The sequence below is a fragment of the Polyodon spathula genome, chromosome 1, assembly GCF_017654505.1.
Source record: "Polyodon spathula isolate WHYD16114869_AA chromosome 1, ASM1765450v1, whole genome shotgun sequence".
Lineage (NCBI taxonomy): Eukaryota > Metazoa > Chordata > Actinopteri > Acipenseriformes > Polyodontidae > Polyodon > Polyodon spathula.
The window spans coordinates 37,823,193-37,841,121 of record NC_054534.1 but is presented as its reverse complement, the minus strand read 5'-3'; the positions used below and the strand labels follow the sequence as shown (position 1 = coordinate 37,841,121).

General features: G+C 36.9%; 2 protein-coding genes across 2 annotated transcripts; both read right to left on the bottom strand.

The window, feature by feature from the left end:
- Window positions 1-3,568: 3,568 nt before the first annotated feature.
- On the bottom strand, window positions 3,569-11,982 carry LOC121318250 (dnaJ homolog subfamily C member 21-like). Its single transcript, XM_041254716.1, has 12 exons — window positions 11,461-11,982; window positions 10,808-10,901; window positions 10,489-10,612; window positions 10,037-10,153; window positions 9,614-9,918; window positions 8,655-8,809; window positions 6,441-6,531; window positions 6,178-6,342; window positions 5,079-5,127; window positions 4,789-4,994; window positions 4,571-4,652; window positions 3,569-4,014 (listed from the first exon to the last, which is right to left on the bottom strand). The coding sequence occupies exons 1-12, from the start codon at window positions 11,555-11,557 to the stop codon at window positions 3,847-3,849; spliced, it is 1,653 nt and encodes a 550-aa protein (XP_041110650.1). The 5' UTR covers window positions 11,558-11,982; the 3' UTR covers window positions 3,569-3,846.
- Window positions 11,983-12,459: 477 nt separating this feature from the next.
- Window positions 12,460-17,166, bottom strand: LOC121318255 (ribosome biogenesis protein BRX1 homolog). The gene is made up of 10 exons (XM_041254730.1): window positions 16,987-17,166; window positions 16,378-16,489; window positions 16,114-16,157; window positions 15,598-15,668; window positions 15,421-15,470; window positions 14,952-15,025; window positions 14,811-14,861; window positions 13,805-13,906; window positions 13,265-13,393; window positions 12,460-13,133 (listed from the first exon to the last, which is right to left on the bottom strand). The coding sequence occupies exons 1-10, from the start codon at window positions 17,137-17,139 to the stop codon at window positions 12,882-12,884; spliced, it is 1,038 nt and encodes a 345-aa protein (XP_041110664.1). The 5' UTR covers window positions 17,140-17,166; the 3' UTR covers window positions 12,460-12,881.
- Between the last annotated feature and the right edge of the window lie 763 nt (window positions 17,167-17,929).

Below are 17,929 nucleotides of genomic sequence, written 5' to 3'. Positions count from 1 at the left end.
TCTGTATTTAATGGTATTAACTGTAAGAATTCACCTTTCTGAATGTCTGTCGCATTTTAGGCATCTGTCTTTAAATGTAGAAAACAGAAAGTATTAAAATATTTTTTGCCAAGCAAAGGACATGTATGTTCAACAGCTAAAAGATTTTCTCGATACCAGTGTGTCACAACAAATAGATGGGTTCTTTGCTGAGCCTATACAGGTAGGAGCTTCACCCCAGAAGAGTTGGTATGAACCGTTTGGAATAGGAGAATAATATTCTTTTACATTTTTGTTAACGTTCTGCTATTGCCATTGTAAACTTGAACCAGTTAAGTGACGGTATACACAGTTTCATTTTTGATTTGGTACAAGGGCTGCGTGTAGGAAAAATTATGAGTCCACAAATTATAGAGGTTGTGGGAGAAGGCATGTAATAATTGGTAGAAAAAAAATATTTTACCATTGTTTTTTTTTTTTTATCAACAGTATGTGAAGTGGGCACTAGCATCCATACTCAGAAACAACACAATGCTTGTGTATTAGTTTTGTTCTATTTAGAAAGTACACTTAAGTGAGCTTTTAAATATAGCATTTTGGAGCTGAACAGTATACGGCTCTGTTCTTCATCTTGTAGGGTATTTGACGAGTAGTTCAGTATCCAAATGGGTTCCTGAAGAAGGCCTATAGGCTGATCAGAGAAAGAGGAGGAGTGTGCATTGCTGATGAGGTGAGATGGGTTGCCATGGTGATTTTAAGGTTGAGTTATTGAATTTTGTAGGGTGGAACACAGCAACTAGCAGGGGGAATGCCAGTGACATTTGCCTCTTGCGCAGTGACATCTGGGTTTCCAGAGGGAGTGGAGCAAGGGGCCAGGCAAGGAGCTGTGCCTGGCAGTGCTGCGATGTCGGAGCTAGGTCCAGTGGAGGGAGGTCTGGGCATTCCAGCCAGAGTGACTTGTGGGGCTTCAAGGCCCATGATGTTGTTCCAGATATTGTTACCATGGCAAAGGGAATTGCAAATGGTTTCCCAATGGGAGCTGTAGTTACCACACAAGGTGAGTTTACATGACAATACCAAGTCTTGAGCAATATAAAAAAAAGTATTGGGAACTGCTGACTGAAAATTGTCTGAAAATAAAACCACAATTCAAAAATCACTAACTGAATAATTTCTACAACCATAAACTTATGTATAACCTTTAAAAATACAAAATACATTTTGAATGTTATAATGAAAGTTTTGGGTTTTTTTTTCTGTTCTATCTTTTTCTTTCAGAGGTTGCAAATGCATTTACCCAGGGGTCACATTTCAATACTTTTGGAGGAAACCCAGTTGCCTGTAACATAGCATCCTTAGTGCTTAATGTAATATTTTTTTAATACTATGAAAGCAACTGTATGTTACTTGTGAATAGCCATTATAAACCATTGTGATATTATTCTGAAAGGAAGACATCAATTAAGATGTGATTTATTTTATTTATTTATTTTTAATCTTAAAACATATATGTATACCTTAAATCAAATAGTTATCCTGAACTTCTCTAATATACAATTGTTAAAAAATCATTTTATTAACTATGGGGATGATAATTCTCTTGTTAGTCATTCTGTTGTTATATACCAATCATGAAATGTGCCACTGCATGCGTCAAGTCTGCATTACTGAACACTAGACCCTTACTTTTACATTTGAAACAACGTTGTGTGCTTGAGAAACTAGTCTAGCAGGCCCCTGTACATAAAAACTAGGTTAAATGTATATTTATATGTATGTTATAATTTTATTTTAGACCATTGAGGAAGATGGTTTACATGAAAACAGTGCCTAAGTTGGGACCTATCTGCTGACTGAACTTGCTAAACTGCGGGATAAATTTGATGTCATTGGTGACGTCCGTGGAAAAGGGCTTCTCATAGGACATGGTGAAGGACAAGGCGAGTAAATTATCAAGTCACATTTTTGAATTTTTTCTTTAAAATAATATTTATGGTATGTATAGATTTACAGCTGGAGACCCCAAATCCAACATTAATCACCTATATATCTCCCGTCACACCCAAGCTATTTTTTAATAGTAGTATTTGCACCACAATTATGTTTTTTATAGTACCTGTTATTTATGGGAACATATAGTCCTAGCTTGAGATGGATAACCTGTTTAAAGAGCATTTACAGACATTCCGGATCAACCCTCCTACGTGCATCAGTAAAGATGATGCTTATTTTGCACTTGCAGTCTTTGGCCTATCTATACAGAGGCAAATGGAGAGGAGCTTATAAAAAGCTTTCAAGGCACAATGAAAGAACATTCATCACATCACTCCTTGAATTAATAATTAACCAGCGCAGAAGACTAAAAGCACACATCTGAATCCTATATCACAATAAGACCTGATAAAATTTATAAATTTTGCCATTAGCTTTAATCAAGACTCCTATTTCTAAGTGCTATTTGCAGAATCAGGAACAAGCTTTTTTTTTTTTTTTTTTTAATAAAAAGCCTTAGCCTGAATTACATTTTAAAATGCCTTATTTACAAGCAAACACGTGTATGTTAAGTGCTAATAGAACTTGTTGCATTTCTACAATTTTTTAATGAAGACTTCTTTGAAGTCCCTAAATTAAATGTCTTGAGTTGTTTATTTATGGTTTGGTTGCATATTTCTTTTTTAAAAACTTAATTACCTCGGCCCCCAGCATTTCACAATCACAACAGCAAACAATTCTATTCACTGGATGCAACTATTGTTTTATGTCAATATTTAATAACTAATACCTCTCCTTCAAGTAAGTTTGCATTTTGTAAAGGACTGCAAAGTGATTAGTTTGATGTGCAAAGCAATTAGAACCTGCACATCTGGCACTACCATGAAGCATAACTCATTATCATTCCATAAAATCTATTTCATAATAATAAACTTACATCTTAAATCTGGTAATTATCTTTGCACACCAAAATAATTGACAATTTGACAACAAATTCGACATAATGAAACAATCTATTTTTTTCATTGTATTCAAAGAAAAATTATATATATATATATATATATATATATATATATATATATATATATATATAATATTATTAAGCTATATATATATACAAGGGGGAGGAATGCTTACAGCTACCTCATTCCTTTAAGGATATACAGAAGCAAATGTATTTTCTGGGTAAAGCTTACTGTGCAAATACAAAAAAGCTTACATTCAATATTGTGAACAATGCTCAACAGCACATGGTAGTTCTGCGAAAGTAATGTAAAACCATCCCATGCATGAGTGTAACTTTCCTCGCTATCGTTTGGATGCATTTATGTTCTTCGAGGGCTGGGGGAGAGCCATAGTGTTGAGCTTTAGAAAGTCTGACAGTATGCCACTTTTTATTGCTACTGTGGAAATATAATTATGATTTAAGAACTCTTTTAGACCAATAAGACTTCATTTTTATGTTAATGTAGGGTTTATTTCTGAGCCCAAATTCATAAAGTAATTATTATATATATTTTTTATTTTTAAGTACTGCAGAAAGGAGTTTTTTTCAATCCAACCCTGATCCCTACAAACACTGGGGCAAAAACAAGACTGAGTGTATCATTTTATTCTAGGCTGCAGAAGAAACAGAAATGTCAATGCTCAGTATGATCAGAATGAAAAAGTGTAGTTGCTGTCATCAGCAACTGTTTGAATAAAAAAAAGGTCCTTAAAACAGACAATAAGGTATAGCTTTGCTTTCTCCTAGGAAAATAGCTTTAGTACTTATTCTTCTGCAGGGATCCCGTCTCCCCGGCAGGGATACTTTTAAATATTTTTTTAAAACCTAGTGTCACAGTGTAATTCAGTTTTCACTGAATGCTTCGCAAGTTATCTGTTTCTCCGTTTCTCCTTTTTGCTCTTGCCAGGTGTAGGTCTGCTAATAGAGGAATGTGGATGCAGCGCAGTTGCATGGCCTGTTGTCTGCAGGTGGTCAAATAATTTATTCCTGGTTGAAAACTCATTGTGACAGGTAATGCAGCGCAGTTGTGCCTCCTTCTGCAAAGAGCAATACAAATGTATTGGTTATTACATTCTACCGGAATTGTCTTCTTTAGTAGGAAGGGAATATGCATAGAGTTTAGTAATATTCCATTGTTACACAAGCTTCACATCAAGCCGCCCTAAATTGTTTGGGACAAATTACACCAGTTGTTGAAATCTATGTAAACATGAAATTGTTTTGGACTCAACATAGACTTTTGTGTATTGCAACATTCTCAGTCTTTATACGCATTTAAATAGTTACTGGCATTTAATATTGAATCATGCACATCAGTAGTTTTTTTTTTTTTTTTTGTCATTGGAACTTAAAATACATTTAAGCAGAGGAATCATACATGCTTTATGGTCAAGAACAAAAACAAATGTGCATGATCATACAAAAATATTATGATTCAGACTTGCTTTGAACAATTAAAAATAATCCTGTGCTATAATTGTCTTTACTGAGATTAATCAGCTCTGTTTTATATTGATAACATGACTGAAGATACCCAACATCAAGCACTGAGCTCTGAAAAGTGTTAAACAATACAGGGAGAATATTACAAACCTCTGGTTGTTGATCAGTGGCTGCACGCATCTGGTTGCCCTTTTTTGAATCCTTTCCCTTCTTTGCTTTATTTGTAGCAGAACTAAAAGGAGATACATTTTTATTTAAGCCATACAATAACATAGTTAAAACAGGACCATCTGAAAACACCACTAACATGTTACCTATTCATAAGAGATAATACAGAGGATACTCTACACTGTGTGCAGGAAGCCTACCTTATTGAAGCAGCTCTGGACGTGCATGCCTCCTGTTCATTCTCTACTACCTCATCTGTTTCTTGGGATGTGTTCTCATCCACCAGCTTTTCTGCTGGGTCAGACCTTTCTTCTTGGGCTGCCATTTCTTCTTTATCCTCAGAGTTTGTCTTCTTGTCAAAAGATTCCTGGGCAGTTGCCTCTTCAACTAAGCCTTCTGGACAGTTCTAGATGGGACGGGTAGACAAAACTGAATGAGAATGAAAAAAGTGCATTATAAAAGAAATGGTGTTTGACTTAAATGAACTTACCTGCATTGCTTTCTGTTGCCTCTTTTTCTTTTTCTGCTTTTTAGAGAGTCTGACCAAAAAAAATTAAAAAAATGATCAATGAGCAACACTACAGTACCAAGAAGCCTATTGTGGAGTTTAGATAAAAATAAAGAATAAACCCTATCGCGAGGAAGACAATTAACCTTGCGTCTGCTTAAGAAATAACAAGTGCATCAGTAACATGCATCCCAACACAGCTGTCAATCCATAATTAGAGACATGATGGAAATGTTTATAGCTATGAGATAAATCATTAATTCCCGAGATACTTGCAAACATGCAAGTGTGACACACAGACTGACAGATCCATAAATATGCCCACAATCCTCCATTCTTCTCCAGTGATAACACAGTGTAACTATTTTTTTTTTTTTTTTTGTTCCTGGGTAGTAAGTGTTATTTCCTAATTGCTTATGCCTCAAAAGTATAGAACATGGCTATTATTCCCCACAAACTTTGCTTTTGTGACCAGGACAGTGATATTTTGAAATATCACTATTTCCAATGGGAAAATGGGCAAGTGTGTGTCTTTTCGTTCACATAAAGTCAGAAAAAAACAACATATGAATCCAAATTAACATGTATTTATACTAAAGTAATACAAAAATTTTTCTGACCTTATGTGGACGAAAACACACACATTTGCCCATTTTCCCATTGGAAATAGTGATATTTTGAAATATCACTGTCCTGGTCACAAAGCAAAGTTTGTGGGGAATAATAGCCATTTTCTATACTTTTGAGGCATAAGCAATTATGAAATAACACTTAATGTAAAATAACTTATGTTAAATAATGTTAATACCAAGTTTCATTACAATTGGATAAGATGTTTTCCAGATATATGCAAAAAAAAGTGTGACAAGTACGACCATGTCACTACATGCTCTTTGCAGAGGATTTAATCTTTGCAGGGGATAATTATTGAAGCCCAAACAAGCTGCAGGCCTAGTGCTGTTGCATTTTGCAATGTTCTGTGCTTGGTCTCTCTGTAGATGACTTTTAAAGGAGGTTAACAGCAAGTGAACATTACTAATGATTTAAATTAAACAGCTGATCAATGATTTCAGTCACGCACTTTTGCCTCTGTGTCCCCACCACTTCCTCCTCCTCCTCCTCCTCTTCGTCCTGTTCTCCGTTCTTATCAGCATTCTGACCGAGGGCCTCCTCCTCTTCTTCCAAATGCTGCCGTAGTAACGCCACCATCTCTCTGTGCTTCTTGGATTTCTCATGGTTTTTCATGCTATGAATACATAGTATAAAATATACTGAGCCATAAAATATGTATAAAGAAGGCAGACACAGATTGCAAAGGCTGTCATATTAAACTTCAAAACTTACGCTTTGTCTGTTTTAAAGGATTTGTTACAGGCTGGGCAGTAAAGGTCATCATAATATTCAACCAGCTCCTCGGCTCCATCTGCTGCATTTTCTGCAATTCAATTGAACTAAATTATTTATTATGTTCATATTGAAAATGTTTATTTTCCAGCGTCTGTCTTTTTTCAATATGTAAGCCATTTCAGTTGAAGCCCTAATTGTCTTCCCAACTGCACAATAAAACAAGTACTGTGCAATCCCACATCCCAGAATGTTTTAAAAATACCTTTAAACTAAGAAGCTATAGAAAAATGATTAGGCAGCAAAACTCTGCTTTCATTTCATCAGTTATATAGAAGGGCTGCTCCAGTTGATGGCAGATTTTCTTTTTTTTAATTTTTTTTTAACAATTTAAAAATGAGGCAGGTTTTTTTTTGTGTGTGTTTTTTTTTGGCTGGGTATTTTGAACTCCATTTCCCAACATGCCCTGCTAAGAAAGAATGCGCACAACCCTAGAATGCCCTAACCCTAACCCTAACCCTAACCCTAACCCACGTCAGTTCATATCTGGTTTGTTGTTTTTACACACACAGGGTGCATTCACGGAGATCATTCTGCGCAGATTCTATGTACAATCTGACCAATTTAGCAATTTAACAGAGATCATTCTTAGAAGGTCACTGGCTAAATTGGTCAGATTCTGCGCAGAATGACCTCTGTGAACGCACCCACACTTGTTACATTTTCTACAACGTCCAGAACAATCCTCAATGTCTGCTGCCAGCTTGGAAAAATATGTCTGCATTTACTACAATCAAAGCAGACTTTATTAATTTTAAAACGGTTAGTGCAAAGGGAGTTTTTAAGTTTAAGTTGGATGTACAAAGTTCATTTCAACAGTGTTGACTGTGCAGTGCAGCATTTATTTTTCATGATTCCTTCATTTGGCCTGGCATGGTTTCAGGCGAGTAAATGTCTTTTACTAGTTCCACAAGCTGTGACTATAACGTTTTGTTTTATTGATGTTAGTACTGTTAATATTACATTACTGTTCAAGTTGTTTATGTATACCGATTTTTACTAGTTTACATTGGAACATGGGTAGGAGAGTTGTTTTAACCGATGTTTACCTGTTTCACGGTCCAGAATTTTTTTTTTTTTTTTTATGCCGAAAACCCGGGAGCCCTAAATATAATTTAAAAAATAAATAAAAAGAAAGGTTGTTCATAAGGAGCCATAAGTGTTATATACGGTACCTTTGCATCAGAGACAAAAAAAAAACAGTTCTTGTGCATCATATTTTGCTGTTAAACTCTTTCATGGATTGATGTTCTGTGAAAGTGTGTTACATTTACTGAAATAAAAACACTTTTAAAATGACCAAATTCCCATTGGGCTTATGTAATCTTAGATTCTATTTTTTTTTTTTTTTTTTATGTATGTATGTATGTATGTATGTATGTATGTATGTATGTATTATTATGCAGGACAACCACTATAAGATCGTTACCTTTATTAAATGTGTAGGGATGAATATACCGATTAATCAACTAATCCCCAAAAATTAACCGATCAAAAATTTTAATCGAGTGACAGCCCTAATTTTTTTATATATATGACTAAGCAGTGTTCTCGCTCGTTTTGATAAGTCACAAGATCCTTTTATCATGTCTGCTTGGTGACATTAAAAATGTTTGTGAATGGAGTTCCCGAGTGGCGCATCCAGTAAAGGGGCTCTGCGTGGAGTGCAGAATGCGCCCTATAGCCTTAGATCGCAGGTGCAAATCCAGGCTATGTCATTGCTGACCGTGACCGGGGGTTCCTAGGGGCCGAGCGCCGCCAGGTAGGGAGGGCTTAGGTCTGCAGGGCAATCCATGGTCACTGCACACCAGTGACCCCTGTGGCCGATAGGGCACCTGCAGGTCTGCAGTGGAGCCATTTAGATCTGTGTTATTCTCCAGCATTATAGGTCTGGTGGCTTCGCTGTGGATCTGCATTGCGAAAAAATGAGGGATTGGCAGGAACACATTTCGGAGTAAATGCTATGGAAACACAGGTGCAAAAAGTCAAGACCCTGGTTTAATGTAGTGGGTGTTCAATACAGGTAACATTACAACCTTTTTGAAGGGATAAGAAAGAAGAGTTTAATGACTAATATGCCAACAGCTGTTCTCACACAGCCAAAAGCTTCCTCTGATGAAGTGCTGAAAGTGTCTGTGTTGTCTGTGTACTCACCACCAGGTTCTTCTCCCACCTCTAGCCCCTCATCCTCATCCTCATCCTCAGACCTGTCCCCAAACTCCTTCTCATACCGAGCCTCCATCTGTTGCAGCTCCTTCTCAAGGTCCGACATGGCAGCCCAGCTCTGCTCCTTGTAGTTTTCAGCAAGCCTGAAACACAGAAGAATCAGTTTTGTAGATACTATTTATTGAACAGTATTTTACCTGGTGGATGTTGCGTAAATTAACTCTTTGCAGTCCATTTATTTATTCAGGTTGAAATTTTATTTTTTTATTTCACAGAGTAAAACAGGTTTAAAAGGCATTGAATTGCAAAAGGACACTCAGTACTGTATCTACAACCAAGCCTCACCCCTTGTTCGCCGTATTTTTTACATACCTCTTTATAGACGTGCATACTGATAAATCCTCTCCTGATCACTCGTTTTATCACCAAACTCCTCAATAATGCGATCCAAGTCATTATTTTATTATTATAACATCTCCCAATAAGCTCTGCTAATGTCAGTGATATGCTTTGAGCACTGGATGCAGAAGCAGCTACCTCCTTTGTTATGTCCGTGTTATCTCTGTCTTTTTTTTCCGGTTTCATTCGGTTCCTATCGGTCTTACTCAACATTCCAACATTGGACTGGAAAGGGAAAATTGTAATGTCGGGCCTGGTCCGACATAGGACTACAAAGGGTTAATACATTTCATCCAAGTGGGCAAGCCACAAGCTGTATTGTCAGGTTAATTTAGTTGTGTGTGTGTGTGTGTGTGTATAAACTACCACCTGAGCAGTACCAGTAGCTTTCTCTTAATTAAAACGTGCTAAATTCCTACAACTATACCACAAGTATAGTTTGTGTAAAAATATCAAGCCATGATTGTAGCTCATAGTAAAACCTGGACTGAATCAAATTGCTGCTCAGTATTGTGCCACCAAGCATCTCTGTCAAAGCAATGACTCACTTGGCCTGGTTGAGTTTCTGCTGCCTACGGAACTCCTCTATTTTCTTGGCCTTCTCTGCGTTCTGCTGCTCCACCAGCTTCCTGTGCTCCTGCACACGCTTGTCCCGTTTGCGGATGAATGCCACCAGCTGCCGCACCAGCTCGTTCCTCTCCTTGCGTGCCTTTTCCCTCGTCTTCTTGTTCTCCTTCTCCATCGCCCGCTTCTCCCAGCGGTTGGAGGCCTGTCTCGTGTCGTACTCCTCCTTCCAGGCAAAGTTCTTCCTGGTGCAGAAACTCTGCCAGTAGGCATAAAAGAGATGGACGACCTGCAATGCACCAACAAAAACTACTGAGTCTTTTAGTTAAACATTCTTCTTAAGGTAGTTAATTAGTTTAGTTATAATTCTAGGTTTTCATTAATAGTTTTTTTTTTTTTTTTTTTACCGTGTCATAATCACTTTGTGAGTCTCCAAATGTGGGGAACTCCTCTTCTTCCTTACTGTTTTCTTGTTCCTCATTTACAATTGTCTCAAACAAGTTTCGATACACAGAATAAAATCCCTGGGGAAAAAAGTTTAACATGACAAGGTTTCAAATGGCACAGTCTAACAAATAAATATCAATAAAGGATGTATGTTAAATGTACATTGGCACCGTTCACTATAATAAGATATTTTATAAACATTTATAAACATCCAAGTCTCCTAGAACTCCAGAAGAGGCTCTTGCTAACAGTTGAGATGGGGTGTGATGTTAAGTCTACAGTGAAAAATCTGAAAATGTATTCTGAAGTGCTGAAAGTACGTATGCCATGTATAACTTTGAAGTAAAACTGTAAGACAGCTTCATGTGTTCTTCTAATTCTTCTAATTAGGTACACAGACATTGATACCTACCTCATCATCATCCCCATACCCAGAATAACAGGTAACAGTGAAAAACTGCAGGAGGTCCACACTATCGTCTTCATACTCTCCACTCACTCCACCCTTCAGCAGTGCTTCGCGGTGGTTATCGTACCTGGAGGACCAGTCACATGACAGCTCATTAAAGAAATACAGTAATAAACCCACCAATCTTTACCCTTGCCACTTACAAGTAAGTTTAATTAAAACAAAATGTGAAAAAAACCCTTTTGGAGGTGCAGCTCAATCAAAATGTTCCTTTTAACAGAGATGGGGCGTCTGTTTTTCTTTTCTGCTACTTGTTACTTACCAGGCTCTTTCTTGTGGGTCACTGAGAACTTCGTATGCAGCCTGGATAAGTTTGAACTGTTCTGCTGCTTCTTCTGCATTGTCCAGATTCTTATCTGTGAAAATAAAAATAATGTTTAGCACTTGTAAATTCAATTAAAGGTTAAAAACAAGTAATGTTATTAATTAATCAACACAAATGCTCCTTGAATCCTTAATTTAAATATGTTACATGCATCCTGTGGCAGCTTTGTTTTGGGTTTACAATGATCAGCCTTCGGTTTTAGGCTTTTAGGGCAGAAACTACGGATAAATCGCATTCTACTAACACACAAAGTTAAAATGATATTGTTATGATTAGGGATACAGTTTTAGGAATTCTAACTGAAATGACAGCGAATGGTTATTGCGTCTGTTGGAAATTCAGACACATAAAATGATGTGAAACCCTGTCAAGCATACAAATGTTTCATTAGGGCTTCCATCTGCCACTATCCAAAACTTTGCTTGACAGCAAGCAAACGTATCTTGCTGTATTGGAATAACGTAACACAACAAAAACAAGTACACAATAATACTGAGAACATGGCTTCAACAACAACAGCGGGAGTTTATATTAGTTACTTCTTTAATGTACGCATTAAAAGCATAACACTTAGGAGTGAAATTAAATACCTGGATGCCATTTCAGAGCTAATTTTCTGTAGGCCTTTTTCAAATCGTCATCCGTAGCGTCTCTTCTGACACACAGAAGCTCATAATGGCACTTCATCGTGACGTTTCAAACCAAGTTGACAGGGACAAGTGATTCGAGCTTCGGTTCGTGTCGAAAGCGAGTTACAAACCTCCAGTTCACCAAAACAAATAAGAAATGACTGTAGTCATTTGATTTTTTTTTTTTTTTTTTTACGTTCTTTAATAGTATTCGCTCCTCACCAGACAAGTGAGTTTCAAAACTACCGGTGTCCTTCGAATTACCCTTTTGTTCGATTTGGTGTCTTATGATTTTTTATTTTTTATTTATTTATTTATTGGCAGCCGCTTAAATAACGTGTTCTGGTCTTGTATGAAAGCACCTTAATACTGTTTTTCACTCGCCAGCTTGCAGATTTGGTGATTTTACCAGATTGCTCCCCATCACCATGCAGCTGTGTGACTGAACAACAACCGGCTCGGCGCTTTTAAGTGACATCATAAAAAGGTGGCGAAGGTAACCTTAAAAGCAGCATTGCCCCCTGTCGACGAAATATGTGCACCACACTGTAAGCACGAAGGAATGTACGATGTGATTGATTACATTTTAACTTTTTGTGGCATACTTTACATATATTCAGTATCGGCACAAATTATTGCAAGAACAGATGAGGTGGGGATTTTGCCAATTTTTCCTCACTCAGGGCCTTTATTTAAATACCTTGCTATCCCTGATAATCATCTCTTCTTTAAAAGTAGGCTAAATATTTTAATGAGCAGGAAGACATCCCACAAGTAGAATGGTACCGCTATTTTTATTTTCTTTCTTTTTAGTAATGCTGTATAACTGGGGAAGGAAGTTTGTTACGGTGTAGGGTCAGAATGTACTATAATTTTGTTTATTGATATGTGTTCTGTATATTTCAAATGGAATAGGCTCTTTGTAATGTTGCTTATTGAAAAAGGTTAAACAAAATACTTATTTTTAAAATTATTTTAATTAACAGTTCATAAATCTGTTTCAATACTGGTGTAGTCTTACCATACATGTGTTACAAAAAAAACAAAAACATTAAAGTAAAAACAATTTGAATGCTTCCTGTTTATTTTAAGGTAAGGTTCTGATAAATAAATTCTTGAAAACATGTCTTCTTTCATAGTCAGTCTTATACAAACACACCAGGTCACCCCTCCCCTCAACTTTATATCTATTGCCACCTCAGGCAACAAGGATAAATTGGTTATCAGAAATATTCTACATGAACAAACATGTACAATGATGCTGAAGTACATGCACTGTATAAAGATATCCAGTTTTGTGTTTTACTGGCACACTTTGGCTTTCCATAGTTTCAGATTCGCCTTCTGCATTCAAGGGTCCCCATCATGCTACATGGAAAAGTTTAAAACTTTTTTTGTTTTAACTTTCTTTGTCGTTTGAATTCTTTATTCTTTTTCTTCTTAATAGGTTTGGGCTCCGGTGCTACCAGCTGGATGTCTGACGGCTTGTCTTCGGCAGGCGTCACAAAGACGTCCTGTGTCGGGTCTTCTTTCTCTTTTACTTTCGGTTCGCTCTTCTTCATTTTCTGAAGCTCCTTAACCTGCTGTTTCTCCTTCAGCCTTGCAGCAGTGGCCAATCGAATCATTCGGCGATGCTGTGGAAATAAAAAAAGGTCAGCAAGTAATGTTTACAGCTGGCTCTTCTGGGCATGCAAATAAATATGAAGTACAATAAGAGAAATATTAATTATGGCAAACAATTATTATTCTGTAAAAACAAAATCACCATATTTGGGGACTGGTAACGTGGGTTTTCATACAACGTTGCTCCTCCAAAGCTGCCCTGGAAAATTTTGATGAGATTTAAAACAAAACGAGGTCCTATTTCCACAAGTGACCCATCTTCTTCGATTATCTGCAGAGATCACAAAATCAGTTAAGTTCTGCCAACACACAATTATTTTTGCAACAGATCATCTTTAATGCAAACAATCTACTCAAATTGCTTTAAAAACACTGTCCACCATGCATTTATTTTATATTTATTTATTTATAGATATATCTATCTCTATTTTGATGCTATACAGTGCTCCACCATTTAAGATGTCTGGTAACCAGAGAATCAGAAAAAGTCAACACAATGAATATGCCAACTGTGGCTCACAAGGGGCAACCCACTGAATAACACACTTGCATTTACAGAAACTGTCGTAGCATGGAATTTTTATTGCAATACATTTCAAATGTTTTAGAAAATGATGTAGTAGATGGAGGACAGTGTGGGCTGGTGCTCATACACAGCAGAAGGAAACAAATGAATACTGACCTGGTAATTCCTGAACCAAATCCTGTTGTCTGTGATTGTGAAAGTTAAAATGTGGTCAACAAATGGCTGGCTCTTTGGGTGGTACTGAGGAGTGGAAAATGTCTAAAACACAAACAAAAAACAATCACCAGTGTTTGTGAGCTGGTACAACTCAGTTACTCTGTTGAAGTAAATTAGTCAAAAATGCGATTTTTTTTTAAATTTAGAGGACATCATTGTAAAGGAGGCAACTTCACCTCAATGTTCTACGGATCTCTGTTGAAGTTTGTTATGTCAGGACATTCTACCTCATGTGGTAACTCGTTACATTCTGAACTATGCATGCTCTCTTGCAGAAGCTTTTCATATAGAACACAAGCTGCAGAATACAAATATTATACACCTGATAAGGACTGTTAGGAGTGGCAGCATCTTTAAAGCCCTTCAAATACAGAGATACCCCTCCCCATGGTAGAACAAACCACATCACTTTTTTTTTTTCTTTTTGAAGTTTAATAGTCTCCAATGTAGAAAAACAAGGGTTGTATAAAATTCAAATGCATTCTACATATTTATAAGCTGGTTGCCATGGTAACCATCCATAATTGGGCTCACCTACTTCATTTATATTATTACCATCTTTGGTGTTTTTTTTCTTTTACTTAGATTTAAAATGAAAATACAGTAATATCAAAAAATAAAGCTTTTGTGTGTACTTACCAGTTATGCCTAATAACCTAGGTTGCAAATTGTTCTTCCATGGGAAGGGGTTCAGCGCCCTAAACTTTTCTATGCCACTACACTAAGTATTTTCTTCAACAGGTGGAACATGGATTATGACATCACAGTAGTAGCCCATTGCAACATGCATGCTATTTTGTTTTTATTAACAGTTGCAGATAACACAATGATGCACATCTCAACATTAGACATTTCTTGTCCACGTTCACATGAAAAAAAAACTTGAAAGCAGTCTTGAAAACTTGTATGTGCATGTATTGCAACCATCATTCATTTTTTCACTCACCTGAATGAAAAGTTCCTTTAGCAGGGCATAGTGAGGTTCATTTTCAAATGTCTGTAAAGAGAATTAATCAAACCTTTAAGAAACATGGGAGGCATCAAATCATACAGCCCGTGAATTTTCAATTTTCTAAAACTCCCTTACTGGGTCGAAGGAGAGAAGTGGTCGTGATCCTTTCAAGCAGTTTCCTGTCATTTTAAGTTCAGCTAGGGTGTGAACTGTATAAAGAAAAAACAAAGCGTCATTGACACAGTATTACAATCTAGTCTAATTAAACAAACCTCAGAATTGGCAGGTATTGGTCAACCATGCTGTTATGCGACCTAAGATAACGTATCTATAATGTACTAAATTGGCACAACCAATGTTCAAATACTATATTGCTTCACCATCGGAACACAAATTAAAATATGAACTGTAAAAGGCATATCAGATCAACAGCCTTAAATGTAAATAGTGCATGGTATTCTCGGCACTAATGTTATTATACTTGAGCCCACTTAGATGCCACACCAAAGCCACATGGAGGGTTTTCAAAACATGCAACACTGAACTTAGAAGAAGTCATGATACATCTAATTCATATGCTCACACAAAATGTTTAAATACTCACTGTTTTGTACCAGAAACTTGGCTGAAGGTCCGTGAGGAACATTGGAAATCCTGAAGTAAAAAATAAAACGGTTCAGAAAAAGTTGCTAGTGAAAAAAAAAAAAAGGGAACAGCCTACCTTAGTATTTACACATTTTCTTTTCAAATATTTTCTATCCGCCAGCTGAATAATACTCACCACATGTAAAGGTCTTGCTTCTTTTTAGCTTCAAAAAAGATGCATTTGTTGCAGTTTTTTATTTCACAGACCTGGAAGACAAGTATCATTTTATTACAGTAGAACCTGTCGCATCAGATCCCAAAAAACGCTAACCAATGGACCTCTGGCATGTGTCATTGACACATGCTGCTTCCAACTTAATACAAATAATAGCTGATCAATGCACATTTTATTATGAGGTCAGAATAGATTTAATTGCAGATTAAAAAATATGTAAAAATTAAAACATTAAATAGTATGTTTTGGAATTCAATCTAACTTTTTACATGGTGTGCCCACTTAAAAAAAGAATGCCCAGTTGAACCATGTTCAATAAAAGAAAACAAAAAAGCAATGGATTAATACAAGCATAGCCATTAAGAATCCCCAATGCCACTGTCAGACAAGAAACACTTAAAATACGTAGACAGTAACTACAAAACAAATTTGCAGCAAAAAAGGAAGTCATTTTAAACTTCTGAATCGTGGGCTTACCTCATTAACAACAAACAGCTTATCCTTCCGGTCCATTTTTGTATCTGGAGACAACAATTCACAACGTTGAGTTTAATTTAAAACGGTTGTTGTCGCAAACTGTAAAAGTAGAAGATTTAATGTTGTATTTCCAGCACTTACTAAACAATAGCCTACTTGCTGAAACTGGCATACAATATACAGAAAATCCCTTGTCCATCAATATTGACCATTTAAGTATCTCTAGATATTTTGCACCACATTAAATGACTAGATTTGGTGTACCTGCTTTAGTGTGGGGCATCATTGTCCGGAGGTCCTGCATCAAGTGTCTTGTTCTGAAGTTGATGCCTCTAGATGAAAACACAAGCACGCGCTCCTTGTTTTTCCATTTACCCTGCAAATGATGACGACACATATTTATCAGACTGGTATAAAATGTGCGGTGGGGACCCCTATCTAAAGTGTAAAACGTTTACACTGTTTGATTCCAATGGCACACGGGGGAACCAACCTTTACAACTTTTGAGAAACACAGGAACTATACACAAACCAGCTGAAAAAATTACATGCAAAAACGAAACGTGTTCTTTAACCTAAATGGAAATCTATACATTAAAACTACACCAAGCGCCAACAAGAATGTATTGATGCTTCTGACGGTGTTTTAACGGGATTTAAGATATGTGTTATGTCAAGACAGGGTGGTTTCTGACGTGGACACAGAACAATTCTGATGAAAAAAACCAAACTATACAATAGTAGGTTATTCAAAAATAAATGAGTGTTAACAAATCTCGATCTGAATTCTACGCTGATCAACGTGCTCAGCGATGCTAGTGCCGTAGTAAATCACACGCTAGATGTTAAACTAATCTGATTTCCAATATTTACCATAGAAACCGGAGCTGGAATGTTGTGCTCCTTCTCTGATTCCTGCCCAGGTTTCGGCGTCTGCTTCCCTGTGACATTTTCGGCAAATTTAACTTTTTTCGCCTGTTTTCCAGCACCAGAACCCGATCCACGCTTTCTCTTGAAAGCCGCCATTTTACAGGAACAGGAACTTCTCGTTTATCCATCGTGTGGTCAGAAGAAGGAATTAAAAGCAGTATAATCATCAAAAACAGAGAGCGCCACCTGCAGATTGGAAGTCAAAACTGTTACAATTGGTATTGAACTACAGTAAACCTGCCATCTCTGATTTAATTGGCCCCAGGGGTTGGTCCATTGGATATGTGAACACATCGTACATCAGAGTAAATTATTATACTACGCTTTATTTACTTGTAATTAACGTGCCATCTCATGATAATGGGCGGGTGGCCCCATTTAGTACAAGCTGTATGTGTAAAACACCAAATTTGTTTAAACATTTATACTGTATACGCATTAGGCTATCCGATACCAAATAATTATATATATATATATATATATATATATATATATATATATATATATATATATATATATATATATATATATATATATATATGTGTGTGTGTGTGTGTGTGTGTGTGTGTGTGTGTGTGTTAAAAAGTGCAGTGCAATATTAAAAACTAAGCAGTGTAATACAGCATTTGTCAATTTACATGTGCCTCTCCTACATGTCGCCACTGACGGCAGAGGTACCTGCAAAGAAGAAAAGCAGCGAGAGCCTGTAGGGAGCTGGAGCTGATGGGGCATTTCTCAAGGAAGTCTGAGAAAACCAAGGTCCCCTGCAGCACCCCGGAAGCAGTGCTAGGAAGGTGGTCTCCAAGATGCTGGCCAGCCTGGGCGACCAGAAGGAGGAGCCGGCGAGGATAGCCTTTCCAGGGGTCACTTGCAAGCCCCTGAAGTT

Bases quoted from the DNA above. Each gene is read 5' to 3' on its own strand.
- LOC121318250 (XM_041254716.1), bottom strand. From the start codon at position 11,557: ATGAAGTGCCATTATGAGCTTCTGTGTGTCAGAAGAGACGCTACGGAT. The intron at 6,532-8,654 runs GTGAGTACACAG...ATTGAATTGCAG, and splicing joins GGTGGGAGAAGAACCTGGTG to AAAATGCAGCAGATGGAGCC. The intron at 4,015-4,570 runs GTTTGTAATATT...TGCTCTTTGCAG, and splicing joins CCACTGATCAACAACCAGAG to AAGGAGGCACAACTGCGCTG.
- LOC121318255 (XM_041254730.1), bottom strand. From the start codon at position 17,139: ATGGCGGCTTTCAAGAGAAAGCGTGGATCGGGTTCTGGTGCTGGAAAA. The intron at 15,026-15,420 runs GTGAGTATTTAA...TTCTTTATACAG, and splicing joins CAAGTTTCTGGTACAAAACA to TTCACACCCTAGCTGAACTT. The intron at 13,907-14,810 runs GTGAGTGAAAAA...TTTGTGTTTTAG, and splicing joins TAAAGGAACTTTTCATTCAG to ACATTTTCCACTCCTCAGTA.